The sequence below is a fragment of the Oxyura jamaicensis genome, chromosome 21 (genome assembly GCF_011077185.1).
Source record: "Oxyura jamaicensis isolate SHBP4307 breed ruddy duck chromosome 21, BPBGC_Ojam_1.0, whole genome shotgun sequence".
NCBI classification, from domain to species: domain Eukaryota; kingdom Metazoa; phylum Chordata; class Aves; order Anseriformes; family Anatidae; genus Oxyura; species Oxyura jamaicensis.
The window spans coordinates 29494-48961 of record NC_048913.1 but is presented as its reverse complement, the minus strand read 5'-3'; the positions used below and the strand labels follow the sequence as shown (position 1 = coordinate 48961).

General features: G+C 46.7%; 2 protein-coding genes and 1 long non-coding RNA gene across 11 annotated transcripts in view; 1 reads left to right on the top strand and 2 right to left on the bottom strand.

Moving 5' to 3' along the window:
• The window catches only part of SLC45A1 (solute carrier family 45 member 1), a 70016-nt gene extending 63404 nt beyond the window's left edge, over positions 1-6612 (top strand). For 8 of the 9 annotated variants that reach the window (XM_035344415.1, XM_035344414.1, XM_035344413.1 and 5 more), the window contains 5 exons: positions 183-922; positions 2028-2181; positions 3063-3239; positions 3869-4074; positions 4141-6612. In XM_035344415.1, coding sequence (XP_035200306.1) covers positions 183-922; positions 2028-2181; positions 3063-3239; positions 3869-4074; positions 4141-4425 — 1562 coding nt within the window. In that variant the 3' untranslated portion in view covers positions 4426-6612. Of the gene's footprint in view, positions 1-182; positions 923-2027; positions 2182-3062; positions 3342-3677; positions 4075-4140 lie in introns of those variants that run through there. The other variant, XM_035344417.1, reaches the window with a different exon arrangement.
• Positions 6613-8132: 1520 nt separating this feature from the next.
• LOC118177051 lies at positions 8133-19084 on the bottom strand. Its single transcript, XR_004755658.1, has 3 exons — positions 19072-19084; positions 18131-18132; positions 8133-8417 (listed from the first exon to the last, which is right to left on the bottom strand). It is a non-coding gene; the product is annotated as an uncharacterized LOC118177051 (long non-coding RNA).
• Positions 9398-10230, bottom strand: MRPS16 (mitochondrial ribosomal protein S16). Its single transcript, XM_035344422.1, has 3 exons — positions 10111-10230; positions 9768-10028; positions 9398-9682 (listed from the first exon to the last, which is right to left on the bottom strand). The coding sequence occupies exons 1-3, from the start codon at positions 10121-10123 to the stop codon at positions 9549-9551; spliced, it is 408 nt and encodes a 135-aa protein (XP_035200313.1). The 5' UTR covers positions 10124-10230; the 3' UTR covers positions 9398-9548.
• Positions 19085-19468: the final 384 nt, after the last annotated feature.

Genomic DNA, 19468 nt, shown 5'->3' with positions numbered 1-19468 from the left:
AACTGCATGTCTATGTGGTGCAGATAATTGTTTATTGCTGCATTTGAGTTGAATGGGGATTAAGTAGTAAAACAGATAACACGTTGGATTCTGCTCTTGAATTGTCAGACAAATGGTGCTGTGCTGTTTCTGACTTTGAAGGTTGTCTAGGAAAGATAATCTCAACTCTGTTTTTTCACCAGGTCTTGGAGGTGGCTTTGGTTATGTTGTTGGAGGAATACATTGGGATAAAACCAGTTTTGGAAAAGCTGTGGGAGGGCAACTGCGTGTCATCTATGTCTTCACCTCAATTATACTGACCATCACTACTATGCTGACTCTAATTAGTATTCCAGAAAGACCCCTAGGGTCCTTCAGCAGAAAGAAAAAGGTGATGAAGAGTCCAAGTCTTCCTCTCCCTCCTTCTCCACCTCTCTTCTTTGAGGAGGCTCTAAATGAAAACTTTGCTTCTCATAACTCAGCTCACTTATATGCAAGTTTTACAAGTCCTGTTTCCCCTCTCAGCCCACTTACACCCAAATATGGCAGTTTTATCAGCAGAGACAGTTCCTTGACAGGAATTAATGAATTTTCATCGTCATTTGGGACTTCAAATATTGACAATGTGCTTATAGACTGTTTTACAGGTGGACACAATAGTTACTTAGCACTTCCAGCTAGCTTGCCCAGACATCCTGTCAGTGTCAGCTTTCCTCAGGTACCAGATGGCTGTTACCAAGAAGAAAATGGAATTCTGGAGCAAGGGGAGAGCAGCATAACTCTGGGGCCTGACAGCGAGGCACTAACAGTGGGCTCCCTGGATGCAGTAAAGCCACGGTCATCAGGTATTCTGAAAAGACCTCAGACCTTGGCCATTCCAGATATCGTAACAGGACGTTGTCCAGAAAATAGCAGAAGAAGAAATGTAACTTTCAGCCAACAGGTAAGGCTAGAAAATCAATTATATTACCATGTAAACCTGAGTATTAATTTAATCTCTCTTTATGATTTTAAATGTTTAGTGTGCAATTGGATCACTAAAGACTGCTCATAACAGTTTACTTATAAAAGTCACCATAGGAACAGAATACCTGCTATGAATTTATTGTAAAAGTCATGGGTAGGACATGAATTATGATTGACTGGCAGTCTGTCATCTGCTTTTGTAAAGAGGGCGGAAATGGGAGCATTCGTCTCCCTTCAGGCCCCGTATGAAATATAGGTTGGTATTTTTAGCCCTAGTTCACCACCCAGGAAGCTACCACGTGAGAGCAGAAAAGAACACATTTTTATTGAGCCTGTATCTTCCCTTTCCACAGAAAAACCTGCAAGATAGGGCCAGGGATAGGATTCTCCCATGAGCTTCTCGTTATGGCAGTCATTGCATCTGGTTTCATCAGGGAGGTGAGGTTTTCTTTACCCAGGGATAAGACTCAGACCTCACCTCCCACTGTTGGTGATAACTTGGAATATCTGAGACCTCTGTATGCTGACCCATTTTTTTATGATCCAAGATGAGGTAAACTGTCCTCTGTGTTTTTTTTTTTTTTTTTTTTTTTCTCTCCAGTTGCTGTACTTTCTCCCAGTTTGTGAGAGCAGACTTTGCTAGGGTCAGGATTTTATACACTGTGCAAGTAGAAATGAAGCATCAAGTGAGCAATGATAATGTGTTTGTTACAACCAGGCTCTTTTTTTTCATCACTGTCTCTAAAACTTCAGGGACCTCATTCACCCAAGTGCAGGTACAGCTTCTATTAAGTGCAATAGAATTCATGCTTTTCGTGTGCTAGCATCTGACTGTGGTTGCCAAATGCTCTAGAACAGTTTCAAGTATGCCGACAGCTGCAACACACAGCTGCTATTTATCGCTTGTTCTAAGGCTGAATTTAAGGACATCCTTAGCACTGTTCTTAATCTCCAAATCAACAGCTGAGCAGCAGAGTTTAACTTTCAGATGATAAGACAAATATGTGATATAGCGTAGATTTGCTCAAAGGTCGTTTAGTTTTTTTAACCTGTTTATTGACCTGGGAGTTCTTGTGGTGCAGGTTGCCAATATCCTGCTGGATGGTGTTAAATATGAGAGTGAGTTGAATGGATTGAGTGAGACCTCTGAGCAACCGCTCTCCATCAGACTTCTTTGTTCAACCATCTGCCACATGCCCAAGGCTCTTCGTAACCTTTGCATCAACCACTTCCTAGGTAATGAAAAAGTTCTTTCTTGTTTTCACCATGAAGCATTCTACCTTGTGAGAATCTTTTAAAATATTTTATCTCTTGCAGCACTTGCTGCTACCTAAAAAGGACATAATTTCTTCCATATATACTCAACAATAAGGTATTTTCTGGTATTTAGTTTCTTGGAATGCTGAGAAAAATCAAACAACAACAACAAAACCCAGAATCATTAAACCTACATTCCTAGAAAGAGAATAATATTGGTTTAAATCAGTATGTCTGTTAAATTTAATGTTTACACTAGGATGAGAAACACCATTGAACCAAGAACTCGAAACTGCGTCAATGTGCTTTCTAATGCTTTGAAACTGCAGTTACTGAGCAGAATGCAACAAGATTAGATGTATTTCTCTGCTTACATCTGAGACCAGCATTTGCTTTCCTCCTTTTGACACCATATATACAGGGGCAACAGAACAGGCTGTGAGGGGGCACAAAATGCAACACTACAGGTGTGCCTGTAAGACTAGTGTAGCTAAGTGCAGGAGGACAGCAGCACCCTGAAACTAACATATGTACTACTCTGAAATTCAGCAAGGCACTTCGGACTGCTGTAATCAATTTTGCTCTCTTGCTAAACCAGTATTCTGTGACCTGCAGTCAGCCTGTCAGATTCCATGTGTGAATTCAAAGGATCTTGATCATTAAAATCATGAACAACTTTTACAAACAGCATAATGCACAGGGAACAGCAGTCCTTCATAAATGTGGCTAAACATTATGTATGTAATACATTACAAATCACAGCTGAAGACAGGTTGTGCGATGTAGCTAATACTATTCATGGCTTATGAGAGAAAATGGATAATCTGTAATCATAATGGGTTATTTCTGGCTTCTTTCAGGATGGCTTTCATTTGAGGGGATGTTGCTCTTCTATACTGACTTCATGGGAGAAGTAGTGTTTCAAGGGAATCCAAAAGCACCTCACAACTCAGATGAGTATCAGAAGTACAACGCCGGGGTCACCATGGGCTGCTGGGGAATGTGCATCTATGCATTCAGTGCTGCTTTCTATTCAGGTACTAAGTGTACAGCCATCCCACCCACTGCTGTCGGAAAGATACACCTGCTCCTTAAGTGATGTTTCTGCAACAAGCAGTCTGGCATTTATGTTGCACATAGCCTACTACATGGCACGAAGTGCTGAAACAGAGTGTTAACACCATATTATCTCTGCTAGTTAGCATAGCCTACTCTGACAACAGAGGAGGTAAGCAGTCTGGTGAAAACACATTTCTGTTAGAACATTGTTTCTTTCAAAAGCTGCATTTTGAACGTTGAGTCCAGGAAATACCAGCAGCCACCATAGGCATACTTTGGGCACAGTAGCAATCAGACATGCAGCAGCCCACCACTCTGTTCACCCCCAAAGAACAATTCCCACTTGCCCCCTCTGAGACAGAGGGAGGTGCCAGGCTGCAGCTCTGCCATGCCCTCTGCACAGGTAGGGTGTCAAGGCTGCATTATGGCAGTGGGAGGATTTGGAAAGGGATCTTGGTGCTTGCATGCAAGCCACCAGTTAAGCAAAGCTGTAATGGTGTGGCAACCAGATGGCTAGGCCGTGGAGCTTGGAGGTATACTCCTCAAGCCTAGTGCATGGCAGGGGACAGTCATGGTTCATTGCAAATGCCATGCTGTTGTCTTGCAGCTGCACTGGAAAAGCTAGAGGAGCGGTTCAGCATACGGACACTGTACTTCATTGCATACTTGGCCTTTGGGCTGGGTACAGGGCTGTCCACGCTGTCCAGAAACATCTACGTGGTGCTGTCACTGTGTGCTACCTATGGTGTCCTCTTCGCCACTCTCTGCACGCTGCCCTACTCCCTGCTTTGCGACTACTACCAGAGCTGTGAGGTGAGCCCCGGGCAGGGTGGGGGACAGGGCTCCTAATGGTACTCCCTCACACTGTGTCCCCTGTAGTTCACAGGCTTGAAGGCAGAGGGCATGCGGCGTGGGATGGGTGTCGACATCTCCCTGCTGAGCTGCCAGTACTTTTTGGCACAGATCCTGGTGGCCCTGGCCATGGGGCCACTAACGGCAGCTGTGGGCAGTGCCAGCGGTGCCATGTACTTCGCCAGCCTGGTGTCCTTCCTGGGCTGCCTCTTCTCCTCCCTTTGCGTCACCTATGAGCCAATACCACCCGCTGAGGAGCTGCCACCTACCGAGGAGCAGCGCCCGCTCCTGCCATGTGCACAGGATCAATAAATGAGAGAAGCTGCCACAGCATTTGCTGCCTCATTGCATCACCCTTGTCCTTCCCTGTCATGGTATGGTGGGCCTTTGCACCCCCAGGATGGTAGTGGATGGTGGTGGGATGTGGGTGACTGTGCTGGCAGTGGGCATGGGAAACCACAGAAAGATATGCACCAGCTTTGCTGAGCTTTCCCCTGCCTGTGGGAGGGCACCACTCCACCTTCCCCTGAGGTGGAAGAGTCCCATTTATGTCCCCAGGGTCCATGGCTACAGCAGTGGGAACCCTAGGTGGCAGCCTGGGACCTTCCCCTCCAGCCACCCTGCAGCAGCATGATTCCTGGGGGAAACAATGTTGCCTGGGCTGAGGCAGGGAACACACAATTCCATTGCCCAGGCCGGGGGACCCCAGTCTCTTGGGTGTCAGCAAGCTATGGGGCTCCACTGCCGTGGGAGTGTTGTGACTGCAGTACTTTACCAGATTTGTGAGCAGAAGGTTCCTTTTCATTGCCTGGCAGAGTGGCCTGGCTCTTGGTTGCTGAGGGCTGTGGAAACTCCTGCCAGGGCCTCAAGGAACAGTGGGGACAACCCATGGGTCCCAGCCTCTACCCATGGGAGGCCTGGCCCTGGAAGGTACTTTTCAAAACTTTGGAAAGTTTGAGAGTAACTGGTCTTGCTTTGGTAGTGCAAGTACTCTTTTAAGGGCTGTCTCTGGGCTCCTAGGTGTACAGAGCTCCTGCCAGCAGAACTGCTCCAAGAAGTTGCTGGGGGCTGAAACTGCAGGGGGGTGGCTCTCAAGCCCTGCTCTCTAGGTTCTGACTCTGGTCCACGCTGATGGTTCCTGATACATACATATTTCTTTCTACATTAGACTTTTAACTGGGACTATAAGAGCTTGTGATGACTTAGCAGGGAGATGGGCAATTGTCTGCAAAGTGGCTTTGGGAAGAAAGTTTTTTGCGTCAAGTTCCCTTGGGTAGAAGCTTACACTCAAAATTAGGTTGAGAATGTTTTTTAAAAAAAAGTGTGAAAGCCTGTAGCACATCATCCTTGTTTTTCATACAGTTGCACCATGTGACATTTTAGTGATTAGTGATTTGTCAGCTAGAGCCACATCCTTTATATCTCGTTGCAACTAGTAAGACTTAGTAGAGTTGGACTAGTGGGGTTTCATTACCTGTGAGAATTCTTAATTATTCTGGTTTTGGAAGTAAATGCCTGAAATCTTATGTAAGTTCCAGTTAAGCTCAGGAGTACTTTAAGTGAAGAGCAAAGATGAAAACAAGTAAGTTAGAACTATTCCTAGGATTCCTATCAGTCTGCATTCATATTCTAGTAGTTAGCCAAGATTTACTATGGCTGATGGGCATTTTGGTATCAAAAGTGCCATGCATGGCATCCCTTTAGAGGCTCTTTTTGTTCTTGTCTACTGGGTCCAAAAGAAGCAGTTTCTCTGGAGGCTCTCTCTTTTTTAAATGACTGTTCACCTCAGTGAGTTTTTGTTGTTGTTTTTTTTTTATGCTTGATGTGTGATGCCAAGAAGAAATAACTTCTGTAATATTTAGCTGTTGTGACTTACTATACTCTACTGCTTGAAAGCATAATGCACAACTCGTAAGAAGCTCTCACTTTTATAATCAGTGCCCTGGTATTTTTTTTTTTTATGTGAGAGGCAAGTTTCATGCTATTCAGTATTTACTTAAATGGAGGAACACTACAGAAGTTATGAAGTCAAGCATTCAGAGACAAACGAATATCAGGTTGATGACTGTTCATCTTAATTTTCCTTATTTGGGCTTACATTTCCTGACCCAGTGTCACATCTGCAGGAACATCTGTGACATGTTGTTTCCTTTATAATGGGGCATGTCTCCAAGAATGTTCGGGATAAAACTGGCACCTGGTGTATGAGCAGTACATCTGGCACTTCGGAGTGTCTGATTTCTAGCAATCTGACTAATTGGCTTTGTGGAATTTTTCTTGGTCTGCTGTGTAACCTTATTTTCTCCTCCTTATCTTACCAAACTTTTAAACTCAAAACTGATTGTTTTGTTCCCACAATGTGATAATTAGTTCTCAAAATGCTTTCTCCTTTTAAGTTTTGTAGACAGCATTGTTGCACTGAATGGATCATGAGCACTTTCCTTTTCTAAGTAGCTGGAGTTGCAGATCATTGTGTGTTGCAAACAACAATCTTAAAAATCAAAATTTATTAAAACAATGTATTTCTCAATGTATATGTCTATGTATATATCAATGTATTTGTACTAGGTCTGGCTGGGATGTTAACTTTCCCTGCAGCAGCCCATACAGTGCTGCGCTCTGCACTTGTAGCTAGAACAGCAGTGGTATCACACCAGTGTTGTGTCTGCTGCTGAGCAGTGCTGGCACAGCATCAGGACTCTCTCCGACCCTCCTAGCGGGTGGGCAAAAAAGTGAGAAAGAAACATCATCAGGGCAGCTGACCTAAACCAACCAAAGGGATATTCCATACCATATGATGTCACACTCAGCAATAAAAGGTGGAAAAAGGAAGAAGAGGGGAGGGGTGGGCTCTTGCTGTGAAAACGTCTGTCCTCCTCCCGAACACCGGCTACGTGCATTGAGGCCCTGCTTCAAGGACGTGGTCAAGCATCGCTCATTTGTGGGAAGTAGAGAGTAATTTCTTTCCTCTGCACTTCCACATAGCCTTTACTTGTTTTTTTTTTTTTTTTTTTTCCTTTCCCTCTTTTTCCCTGTAGTTAAATTGTTTAATTAATAATAATATTTCCTTAATAATTCTTTTTCCCCTTAATTAAATAATCCTTATCTCAAGCCGTGAGTTGTTCGTTCCTTTACTTCTTCCCCTCCTCATCTGAGGAGGGGGAGTGAGAGAGCAGTTGTGGTGTTCAGCTGCCTAGCACGGTAAAACCACCACAGCATTTTACCAATGGATATTAGGAAAAGATTCTTCACTGAGAGGGTGATTGGGCACTGCCAACATGCCTGCTGGAGTTCAAGAAGAATTTAGACAAAGAATTCATAAACACGGCTTGATTTTTTTAGTGGCGGTCCTGCAAGGAGCCAGGAGTTGGACTCGATCCTTGTGAGTCCATCCCAGCTTGGGATATTCTATGATTCTGTTTGATGGTAATGTTTGTCACTCCTTCCCAGGCAGCTCCCTCCCCAGGCAGCATTGCTTACTTGCTTATTCTCTTCATTTGACATATGTTTTGTATTTTACAGAAATGACTGGGAGGTCACTGTTGAACTGTGAGCTGCAATGTGATGTTTACCTTTTGGAATCCAGACACTTCAAATATTCTGTCTAAATCTGCAAGCTGCTGTTTAGAAGATGCATGAGTTGAGGCAGGAACGTGATTTTATGCTGTGGCATAGTTTAGTCTCTTCAGCAGTACATAAAGGCTAATTTTGATTAAGTCATCATAATTAAAGGTTCCTTGATGGCAATTATCTATGGGTGTTCATAAATGTATTTACAGGACATGTACAGAGGTAGGGTAAATGGAAAGAGGGAAGGAGAAAGTACCTAGTTAATGCTCTCAAGGGGAGAGGGAGGGAGAGAGAAAAGTATGTAATTAATTGTCTCGTATGTAATTAAGATAGTTATAAACATTTCTGCAGTTCACTCAACTTGTGCTGTATCTCAAAAAGAGAACCTAACGAAAAAACACCTCTGTTGGGAACTATTTGAAAAGAGTAGTTTTAAACGTTTCATTTTCTACTAACAAGTAATGAGTTATCGTGTACTCTATAGGAGATGTGCTTTTTTACGGGGAGAGGGGTGGAGGCAAGTGCTTTGCCTTTGGTTATGAGGTGGCTTTCTTAATTTATCTTTTCCCTCAGATTGGAAGATAGCCCTAGAGACTATTCAGATGCCATTACCATAACATCAGCCAATGGATTACATTACATACAAGCCCTATTTTTTTCCTCTTTAAAATACATGTATGTATGTATACTGTGCAGAAATGGTAACTGTGTGGAACGGGAATTTTGGTGCAGGTCTAATGCCCCCAGCAGCAGCCGCCTAGGAGTTTTAGATTAGATCTGAAAGGCAGCAACATAGTCCAATATCCAAATAGAGCTAATAATTACCAGTAAATAAAAAGGACTGCTTCATCAGTCTGCCTGTTTTATGGAACTTGCACATACTCTAGGAGCAGGAAGAGAGCAGGCACTGAGTAATGTTAGACATTCATATGCATGTAGAACAAAGTAGACTGTGAAACAGTCTGCAATAAGGATGATGCAGTACTTGCCATGTATATAAGATGTATGTAAGCTTTTTTCTTTTTCTCCTGCTTTTTCTAGGATCCACTACTAGCCCTTTGTTCAAAAGGACAACAAATGTTGCAATAGCCAATGGAACAGCCAACAGAGGAAATCATAGCCTCAGAGTGAAAATGATCATTTTTGTTTATGTGAGTAGTGTTAACTAAACTTACAAGAACTACTTAAAACAGAGAATTTAGCAGTATATGTATCAAATGCCATGCTAGAGATTCATGATTAATTTGTAGCTTTCTTCAAGCCTAGCATCTGCCGTGCATAAATCTGTCAATATCTGGGATAGGCTCAACTGTGTGATGTAGTGAGACTAATATTTTGCTTCGTGTTAAAACCCACTCCTTCAGCTGAGATGGAAACCTTTCTCTTGTGCTCCTAAATGAATAGGTCCAGAACTTCTCTGGAGAAACTAAACACAGATGCAGTCCATTTGCATTTGCCTGCAGCAGCTGTCTCTTAAATCATTTACTGCCCTATAACAGGTTATCAGAGCCAGGAATCGAAGCATGTGACAAATGCAGCAGATAAAGGGAAGCTGGCCCTTGCGCTGTTGCTGCAAAAAGGGGTATGCTACAGCCAGAAACGTGCCTTTAGGAAAAGCCATATATGCCTCTTGGATCAGTTCTGTGCCTACATTATAGTCGTGGAAAAGCCATATCTAGTTGCTGCACGTGAAGTTGATGCTCATAGTCACGAGTCTGGAGAGAACAGCACGTGCACGGATGACACTTTAATGCAGTCAGACGCGCCAAGGTGTGTGCGGGGGGGGGGGGGGGGGTTCATGCGCTGTACCCCGGGCCCGGCCCCCGCTGTCCTGGGACACGGCACACCTGGGGCCGGGGCGCCCCTCAGGGCGTCTCGCCGGGCTGGTGCAAGCCGCCTGCCACGGGGGGCACGGCGGCCTCCTGCGCTCGCCGCCGCCGCCGTAACCTCTCGGCACCCGTCACCGTCATGGGGTGGAGCGGCAGGAACCCCGCCAGACCTGCGAGAAGAGGCGCTGAGCCTCGGAGAGCCGCTCCGGGCCCCCAGCCTAGGTCCCCGCCCCCGGCCGCCCGCCCCGCGCCTACCCAGGAGCTTCTCGGCGGGCCGGGAGAGCTGCGCGCCGCAGCCCAGCCAGTGGCGCAGCCGTTCCAGGTTGAGCCCCGCCACCTTCTCGCCGCGGGCGTTGGGCAGCGGGTCGAGGCAGCCGAGCTGCTCCAGGTACTTCCCGTCCCGGGCGCGCCTGCTGTGCGCCGCCACGATGCGGAAGAAGGGCCGGTTGGTGCAGCCGCCGAGGGCGAAACGGATCACGACGTGCCCGCCCCGATAGCCCTTCAAGAGACAGCTGCCTACGGAGAGAGCGCGGGGCGGTTACGGGCCGGGCCGCGTCCAGCGGGCCGCGTCCAGCGGGCCGCGCCCGCGGGCACTCACCGAGCTGCACCATGGCGGCGGCCGGGCCCTCTCCGCGGTCGCGGTGCGATGGCGCGGGGCGGCCCCGCCCCAGGCTGTGGGCGACTCGCAGCTGGGGGTTTCCGCTTCCTTCCCGGCCGGGTCCGGCCTCCTCTTGCCGGCGGCGGGCGAGAGCCGGAAGTACCGAAGAGGCCGCGGGCTGTCGGGAGGTCGCAGGGGAGGGGCTGCCCGCAGGGGAGCGGGCCGTGCTCCGCGTCCGTTCCCGGGCCTGCCGGCGGGAGGGGGCGGCGGGGCGGGCGGGCTGGGGGCGGCCGGTCCGGGCTGCGGGTGCGGGGCTGGCGGGAGGGGGAGGCGAGCTCCGCGGAGCGTTGGCTAGGCACACTCTGCAACAACTGAAAACATCGGTGTGTTTTCACCATTTTCGTTAAAAATGCAAAACAGCACTGGTTGAGCCTCTACAAAGAAAATTAACTCTGTCCCAGCCAAAGCCATGACACGTACAGTCCTTCCCATTTTGGGTCTAGTTTTGTTAGCGTAGCAGACACAGAACCACAACGTGATTATATGAAGGTGCTTTATTCCACACTGGAAACCAGGGGCAGGTGCCCAAATCTGGCTTCAAGTCCCGTTACATCCCGATCGCTATTAATATCCTAAAAGTTACATATTCATTAGTATTCATTAATATTTACATCATCAGCCTCGCTTCGTATGCTAATTATCTCTCCTCCCATTTGCACATGCGTGGTGCTCTCTGGTGGTCGTCCTGGGGGTCGTCCAGATGAAGTAAGGAGTCATCCTCAGGGTTAAACTTTTCACCTCTTCTCCTTGGCGCATGCTCCTTTTCAGTTCTTGACTTTAATTAGTTCTTGGCTTCAGTCCTAACCCACCTTATCCATCTTATCTTCCTAACAAGGCTCAAGTTGTTCATGTTCTATCTCTCAAGGCCCGTCTTGTCACTGCTCCATCCTTCTATCATTTATTTATGTTTTCCTTTATTATATACATGATAATATTTGGCTATGAATCTCCCATCCCATTATCAAGAATTGTTTCTTAACCCTAACACAGAGAGGCCTCTAAGGTGCACTGGGAGGCCACTAGTGCTCTCTATAGTCCAATGGGGGAGCCTTGGGAGGCCTCTAGGGCTTGCTAGAAATACCAGTGGGTATTGATAGAGGGCATTGGAACGCATCCAGGGGACACTAGAGTGCATTGGGATGGTTGGGAGGGCTGTTAGGGGCACTAGAGAATACCAGGAAGTGCTATGATGCCTGCCGGATACTCTAGAGAGCACTGGAGAATCCTGTGAGGCACCAAGGGCATGTTAGATTATAGTAGGTGTCTGTGGTGGTTTTACCGTGCTAGGCAGCTGAACACCACAACCGCTCTCTCACTCCCCCTCCTCAGATGAGGAGGGGAAGAAGTAAAGGAAAGAACAACTCACGGGTTGAGATAAGGATGATTTAATTAAAAAGGGGAAAAATATATATATATATATAATTAAGGAAATATTATTATTAATTAAACAATTCAACTAAAGGGAAAAAAGGGAAAGGGGAAAAGGGAGGGGGGAAGGGAATAACTAAACAAAACAAGTAAAGGCTATGTGGAAGTGCAGAGGAAAGAAATTACTCTCTACTTCCCACAAATGAGCGATGCTTGACCACGTCCTTGAAGCAGGGCCTCAACGCACGTAGCCGGTGTTCGGGAGGAGGACAGACGTTTTCACAGCAAGAGCCCACCCCTCCCCTCTTCTTCCTTTTTCCACCTTTTATTGCTGAGTGTGACATCATATGGTATAGAATATCCCTTTGGTTGGTTTAGGTCAGCTGCCCTGCTGATGTTTCTTTCTCACTTTTTGCCCACCCCCTAGGAGGGTCGGAGAGAGTCCTGATGCTGTGCCAGCACTTCTCAGCAGCAGACACAACACTGGTGTGATACCACTGCTGTTCTAGCTACAAGTGCAGAGCGCAGCACTGTATGGGCTGCTGCAGGGAAAGTTAACATCCCAGCCAGACCCAGTACAGTGTCCCTGGGAGGCCCTAGAACACCTTAGAGTGCACTGCAGTGCCTTGGGATTACTGCAGGCGATACTAGAGTGCACTGGGGTCCCTGGGAGGCCTTAAGAATGCCCTTGGAGGCTTCTAGGTGATGCTAGAGCACACTGGAGAGCCCTGCAAGGTCTCCAGGGGGAGTTAAGAGAACAGCAGTGGGCACTGATGGCTTTCCAGGGGGTGCTAGCCTACAATGGGGGCCCTGGGGTATCAAATCAGGTTGCAATAAATATGTATAAGCAAGTAGGCTGCAGCACATACTGGACAGCATTAGAGTACTACTCTGCTAGCAGCGAAGAGCCAGATGAAGATATCTACAGTAAATGCTTGTTCTGCCTCAAACTGAATGGAAAGATTTTGAAGTTGAGCATCCCGGGGGATGTTTGTAGGACTTTTTATCTGAAAAAAAAAAGTTCAAATGGTTGTTAATGGTTGTATTTTCTTTGCTCTTTTAGACGGCTATTCCTACAAAGATCATATCAGTTTCAGAATGTAATCTTGCAGTTTATACATTTTTAGTGTCTGTAGCAAAACAAACATAAATAAATTAGCAAGTACAAATAAATCTTTTTCTGTAGATAAGATTAAATATCACAGTTACTTATCTGTTTTATCTTTCAAAGAATGTTCTTGCCAGGTGGCTGAGCTTTTTACTCATATTATTGGTGAAAGAAATGGCTGTGCTTCTTCCCCCCTTATCCCTCTTTTGTTCTTTTTCTCCATTTATAACGGGGACTTAAAATGTTTTTTCTCAGATGTCCAAATTAAAATTTACAAAATGCTGATGGTCATCACTGACAGAATTGGGTGACTTTTTCAATGTAACGAGTAAAAAACATGGAAATGTTTTTTCTCTGGTTCCGTCCCTTTACCCTGCTGTCCATTTTCTCTCTTGCTGCTTATATCCTGCTTGTGTCCTTTTCCTTTGTTTTCTTCCTTCTTCTGTGCCTCAAAGCCCATGGCTGCAGGAGGCAACTCTTTCCTGCACTATGGATGACCAGACGGACAGAGGGAGGGATGCTGCTCAATGCTGGAGCCCTGCAGTCCCTCCCCCAGGCGAAGGGGAGAATGTACGGGCAGGGAACCCAGCCACAGTCTCCCTCTGGGTAGTCCTGCACACGAGTTAATGAAGAGTTTGCTTTCTGGCTTGCACTGCTGTCTTTGTGGCCCCTGGTAAGTGGATGTCGCTGCGTCTATGGGTGCAGGTTCTATAGTGGGGTGGGTGTGAGAAGGGCCCAGAGGCTGGGCCCGTTCCTGAAGGGCAGAGCCCCAGGTGAGGCTGTGGGGGTGATGAATGTGGACTGCCCCTCAGTGTGTTGGGGCCATCTTGCTGAGAGGCTGCAGGCTGTTGGGCCAAGGGAGGAGGAGGGGAGCGAGGAGTGAGGGCAGCAGCGGGGTGGCCCAGTGCTGTCTTTGCTTCCTGGGGCGCAAATGGATGGAGTGGTTGGAAAGTGTGGCCTGGGCTGCTTCTGCTTGCAGAGGAGAGGTGAGGGTGTCGGGGAGGCTGGGACAGGGAAAGCCTCTGGCAGGAGGCCGTGGTAACAGGGCTGGTCGCGGGGGTGCGGGCAAGTCACAAAGCCCCGGGCTGGCTCCGGGGCGGCCGCAGGGTCAGGTGGCTGTGAGCACCGTGTCCCGCAGCATGCCTTGGGCCACGAGCTTCCGGTCAGCCAAATTGGTTTCCGGGGCATGCTGGGAAATGTAGTTTCACGTTGCAACTCGGCATTCAAGCCCGCAGTAGCACGTGGGCAGTTCGGAAGGGCAGTTCCTTCCGCGTTACTGGAGCGGGGTACCTTTTCTTGCCGTTTTCGTGTTGTGTTCTGCGTGGTTCCCGTGCAAACGCTCTCGGAAGCCGTGGCAGTTTTGATTCCGCGCAAGCGCAAACCAGGCTGGCTCGGCACGGGCGCCGGAGCGCTATCTAGTGCCACCTTCAGGCCTCAGCCTGGTACTGCAGGCAGAGAGGCGCCAGAGCGGCGTGTTACTCTTTGCTCCCACCTGCTGGACAAAACCAGCTACTGCAGGCAGTGATGGTAAGCGCATGCGCATAAACTGTCCATCGCTCTCTGCTCCCATCTGCTGGCGAGGAATCGGTACCGCAGGAGGAGAGGCTTTACGCATGCGTAGTAGCGGTAGCCAGCCGTCATGCCGCACAGCATTCTGGGAGTTGTCGTCTTTGGGCTCTGGGCTGTCGGTCGGCCATGTTGGTCCATGGGGCATGCCGGGAAACGTAGTTTTGCGTTTCTGCTCGGCTTCCAAGCCGGGAGCGGCACGTTGCTCTGGGCAGTTCTTTCCTCCCCTAGACGGTGTGGTGTACATTTCTTTTCCTGTTTTTGAGCGGGTACTGCAGGCTGAGCGGCGACTGCGGACATCCGCCAAATCTACCCTTTTTTTAAATGTTTTTTTCTTCTTTCGGGCGGCTGCCAGTTCTACCTTTTTTGGGGGGGGGAGGTGGGAGAGGAGGGCGGCCAGGGGTACCCGGCGACCACTGAGAGCAGAAGCGTCTAAGTGAATGGCAGGGAACGGAAGGCGGAAGTGACGAGCCGGACGTGCCATAACTGAGGGCGGAAGCTACTCCGTGATTGGCTGGGAAGCCGGGGCGGAAGCAGCGTCATTGTGTGCCTTAACTAAGGGCATACACACTCCGTGATTGGCTGGGAGGAACCTAGCGCTGAAGTGGCGTGCAGGGTTTGCAGACACTGAGGGGGGAAGCGGTTCTTAGGGTTGGGGTCGTACGGGCTCATAGGGTTCGACTGCTTAGGGTTTGGCTCAGTGTTGTGGTTAGGGTTATGTTTAGGGTTTTTTGGAAAGAGAAGCCGCAGGGCCCTGTTGCGTGTGGGGTTGAGTAAAGGCTCCCCAAGGGAGTTCAGGTGTACCCAAAGGCTTCCGTTGGGAGCACTTTTTGATGGGAGAAAGTGGCACCCAACGTGTTGTCTAGGGTTCTACTTCAGGTTCGTCCCAGTGTTCTGGTTATGGATATTACCATTACCAGCTATGGATATTACCATCCCAAAGGGGAAAGAAGCTGGAGCAGAGAAAGATACTATCAAGACAAACCACAGAGATGGGAAAAATGTGGATATTACAATGATTACCTCATGCAACAGGAGACAGTAGAGAGAGGAAGTTCTCTCACTGTGATAAAGACTTTGACAATTTGACTCCAACTTACTACAGCAGGTCACATAAGCGTTATCGTTACAAAAGCAGACGGCCTCACGGTTCCCTCTTGAGAGAAGAAGATGTATGTCACTTTAGCACACCCAGAGCAGGCTTACATCGTTGCTCAGTACCTCAGCAACGTTCTGGAAAACATTCTCGTGAAAGACATTCGCTTCCACCTGTGTCAGCTTATTTGGAGAACTGTCGCCAGAAAAATGAAGGAAACAGAGAAAGACAATATACTCGTGCAGAAGGTAGTGAAAGTGAAACAGAAAGGAAATGCAGAAAGATAGAAAAGGAGTTTTTAGGTGGTGAAAAAAAAAATTAAAAAGTAGAAGAAGTTCTAGAAGAAAAAGAAGTCTAAAGATAAACATGGAGAGAAGGATTCTAAGTAAGCAGGGATTCCAGCATAATCAGCATTTTTTTTTTTCCTAAAAAAAAATTCTGTGTGCTTCTCATGTCTTTTTTTTTTTCATAGTTTCTGAGTTAAAAAAGCTACTGAGGAAGAGCATTAAAAAGAATACATTTAATTGTATGTAATTACTTGATGTATATTTCAATCAGAGGAAGAAAGGGAAAGGGGTATGCTAAATGGTGTTGGTGTATGGCAGTTACACTGAGATGATTTTCCCCAGTGACTGAACTTGGTGTGAGTTTTGAATTTAAGAAAAAAAAAGTCAGTTGTTTCTAGCTGCTTTTGAAAATGGTTATAACTTCTCTTCACTGTGATTGTCCAGAATGCTCTATCCTGTCCTTCACATACTTTTGCATGTCTGACAAATTTTAGTTTCTTTTCTGGTAATACTCTGCAACCCAATTATGTAGAATACAAGTTCAGCAGAACTTGAAACATCAATACACAAGTAAAAAGCTTTTGAGCCATACAATGTTGCAGTCGTTTAGACATTCAAGTGCTCTAAAACTGAGCTGCTCAGGTGAATGAGTTTTTGGCATACCAAGTTTGATATAATTGAGTGAATTACAATCTAGTTTCAAGTAAGGATATGTGTATTGCAGAGGAAAGTGGAAGCAGTCTGTGAGCAGGGTTCCTGGTGTGAATTCAAATGCTCTTGTCTCTGTATGAGTAATCACAGTTGACTGTGCTAAATCATTAATAAATTGATCACTTTAATCTGTTTCCCATGGGAAGTAAAGTTTAGAGATGGAATAACTTATTCTATTTTATAATCACTTTTTATACTGGAGAAGTTCATGCAGATGTTTTCCTTTCGGGGCTATGGGTTAATGCAGGAAGATCATGTTACTGGTGACAAGCAAATGAGTGTACTTGTACAACTGGGGTGCAGTAGGGGAATTAAGATGTTCTGAGAAGTTAAGTGATTTTTCTCTTTCTCCTGGCATCATCTGCTAAGCACATTGTGTGTTTTTAAAGTGGTCAAGAAAATGAATATGCACAGTATTAGTACCCAGAGATAGTGAAATCTGTATGTAGATGACTTCTCTAAGTATGCATCTTGGTGTGGGCACCATCAGGAGATGTCACTGAGGACCACAGATGGCTATTTTGACCAGAACACTTGTAATTTACAATGCTCTTTTGTGCCTCTGTACTGCTTTTAATCCAGAAAAAAAGTCTTGGACTTGTACTAAAGTTACATTCTGAAGGATATATTTACATTCTGTTCTGAGGCTTTTATCAAACCTGATTCTGGACAGCACTGTAGCAGCAGCAATGTAAAGTTCAAAAATACTGAACTTTTTAGCCGCCTTATGCTGAGCTACCACTGTTGCAGATTCACAGAATGGTTTGGGTTGGAAGGGACCTCAAAGATGATGTAATTCCAGACTCCCTGCCAGGGGCAGGAACACCTCCCACCAGACCAGGATCCTCAAAGCCGCATCCAGCCTGGCCTTAAGCACTTTGAGGGATGGGGCATCCACAGCTTCTGGGAAACGTGTTCCAGTGCCTCAGTGCCCTCTGAGTAAAGAACTTCTTCCTGATGTGTAATCTAAACTTGTTCTCATTTGGTTTAAAGCTATTCCCCCTTGTCCTATCACTACTCCTCCTGGGGAGATCCTCCCCACCTTTCCTGTAGGCCCCTGTTATGTACTGAGAGGCTGCTATAAGGTCTCCCTGCAGCTTTCTCTTCCTCTGGCTGAACAACCTCAACTCCCTAATCCTGTCCTTGTAGGAGAGGGGCTCCAGCCCCTTGGTCATCTTTTTGGCTCTTCTCTGGACTTGTTCTAATAGGCCCATGTCTTTCTTGTGCTGGGGGCCCCACACAGTGCTCCAGGTGGGGTCTCAAAAGCAGTAAGATCTTGAAATTATTTTCTCCAGGCAGTAAGCAGTTTATGTTTGCTCACACAGCAGCAGCAGTGCTGCTCACCACAGCTGAAATGTATTTTCAATCCCGGGTGCTTGTAAGAGGAATGAGTGCCTTATGCCAAAAGGACTGCTGTGGTTTAACCTGACTGGCAGCTAAACACCACACAGCCGTTTGCTCACCCTCCCCCCTCCCCTTCTGGGACGGGGGGGGGGGGAAATGGGAAAGTGAAGCCTGTGGGTTGAGATAAAGACAGTTTATTAAGATAGGAAATAATAATAATGTGTATGAAACAAGTGATGCACAATGTAATTGCTCACCACCCACTGATGCCCAGCCCATCCCCCAGCAGCTGGACCCCCTACCCCGGCTAGCCACCCCTATATATTGTTCAGCATGACCCCAGGTGGGATGGAATACCCCTTTGGCCAGTTGGGGTCAGCTGTCCTGGGTCTGTCCCCTCCCAGCTCTTGCTGCACCCCCAGCCTGCCCGCTGGCAGGACAGAGTGAGGAGCTGAAAAGTCCTTGGCTTGGTGTAAGCACTGCTCTGCAACAAGTAAAACATCAGCATGTTATCAGCACTCTTCTCATCCTAGTCCAAAACATAGCATCCGACCAGCTACTAGGAGGAAAATTAACTCTGTCCTAACTGAAACCAGGACATATATCCACCCCTTATTCCATACCATTTATGTCATGCTTAGGTTACACTCTTTCCAATACATTCTAGTTAATCACCATTTTCATCTATGGTGTATAGCAGTTATGGTAGTGATGACATACGGTATTATATAATAATTAACGTAATACAACTCAATGCATGGGCTATTTTCACCCAATATTAAATCCCCTTGAGGTACACACTAGACCTCCCCGTTCTTTTGCATTACCCACCGAGTGCATCCAGGTCCCTGAGCGAAGCAATCCCACGAATGGGTTTCCCTTTTCCTGAGGCAGGAGTAGCCCAGACTGTTTTACCCAGCTGATAAGTTTGTTGACTGCCCCGTTCTTCATACTAGGTCTAACATTTTCCTGTTCTTCCTTTTAATAACTTTTAGTTCTTGTTTACCCCCAAATTACCATAATACATTAAACAGTTTGTCCTTAGGTTTTAGGCAGCGTTGGGAATAATGCTCTAGATGTGTCCAAACAGCCCACAGGATAATTTGAAATGTCTCTTTCCTTTTTTTCCCTGTGTTTTTCCTTTTACCCCTTCTCTTTTGCTGTGTTGGGATCTGTAAGATACTCTGCCAAGGCAGACACCCTGGGACATCACAGGCAGCTACCAGAGTGGATTATCATCGACTGCGCTGTGCGGCTGAGTATTTCACTTAAATGTGGTTGTGTGTATTTGCAGCCTACGCAGGCCCTTTGGAAACTGAGGTAAAATTGAAGCCAAGACTGGGAATAATTTGTGGCTGCTGGGCATATCTTCCCGTCTTTCCTTCCCTTTCAACAACAGAAGTTTGCGTTATGATCCATACCTTGCTTTCTAATCAGAAGCCATGTGCTTGTGCTGGAGGACATCTATGAGAATACACAACCCACTGAATTGTTTATGGAAGAAAGCTCACATGTGTGAACTGATAAATATGAGGGATATATATAGCAGGTATATGGATGTATATAGGAGGTATATGTATGTATCAGGGAAATTCATCATCCTTTGTATATATCCTTTGTATTCATCATCCATGTATATACAGCTTTTCTCTGTAGCTTCTCTCTCCAGTGCAGAGTCTGCAGAAGGTGAGTGGGCTGTGAGACTGCAGGTGCAGGTGTAATTATCAAATGTCCGTAGGTATATTTCCCAGCAAAGCACCCATTTACTTTGAGGTTTAGGGAATTTCTCATACCCGGCTTCACTCAGCATTTGAAACT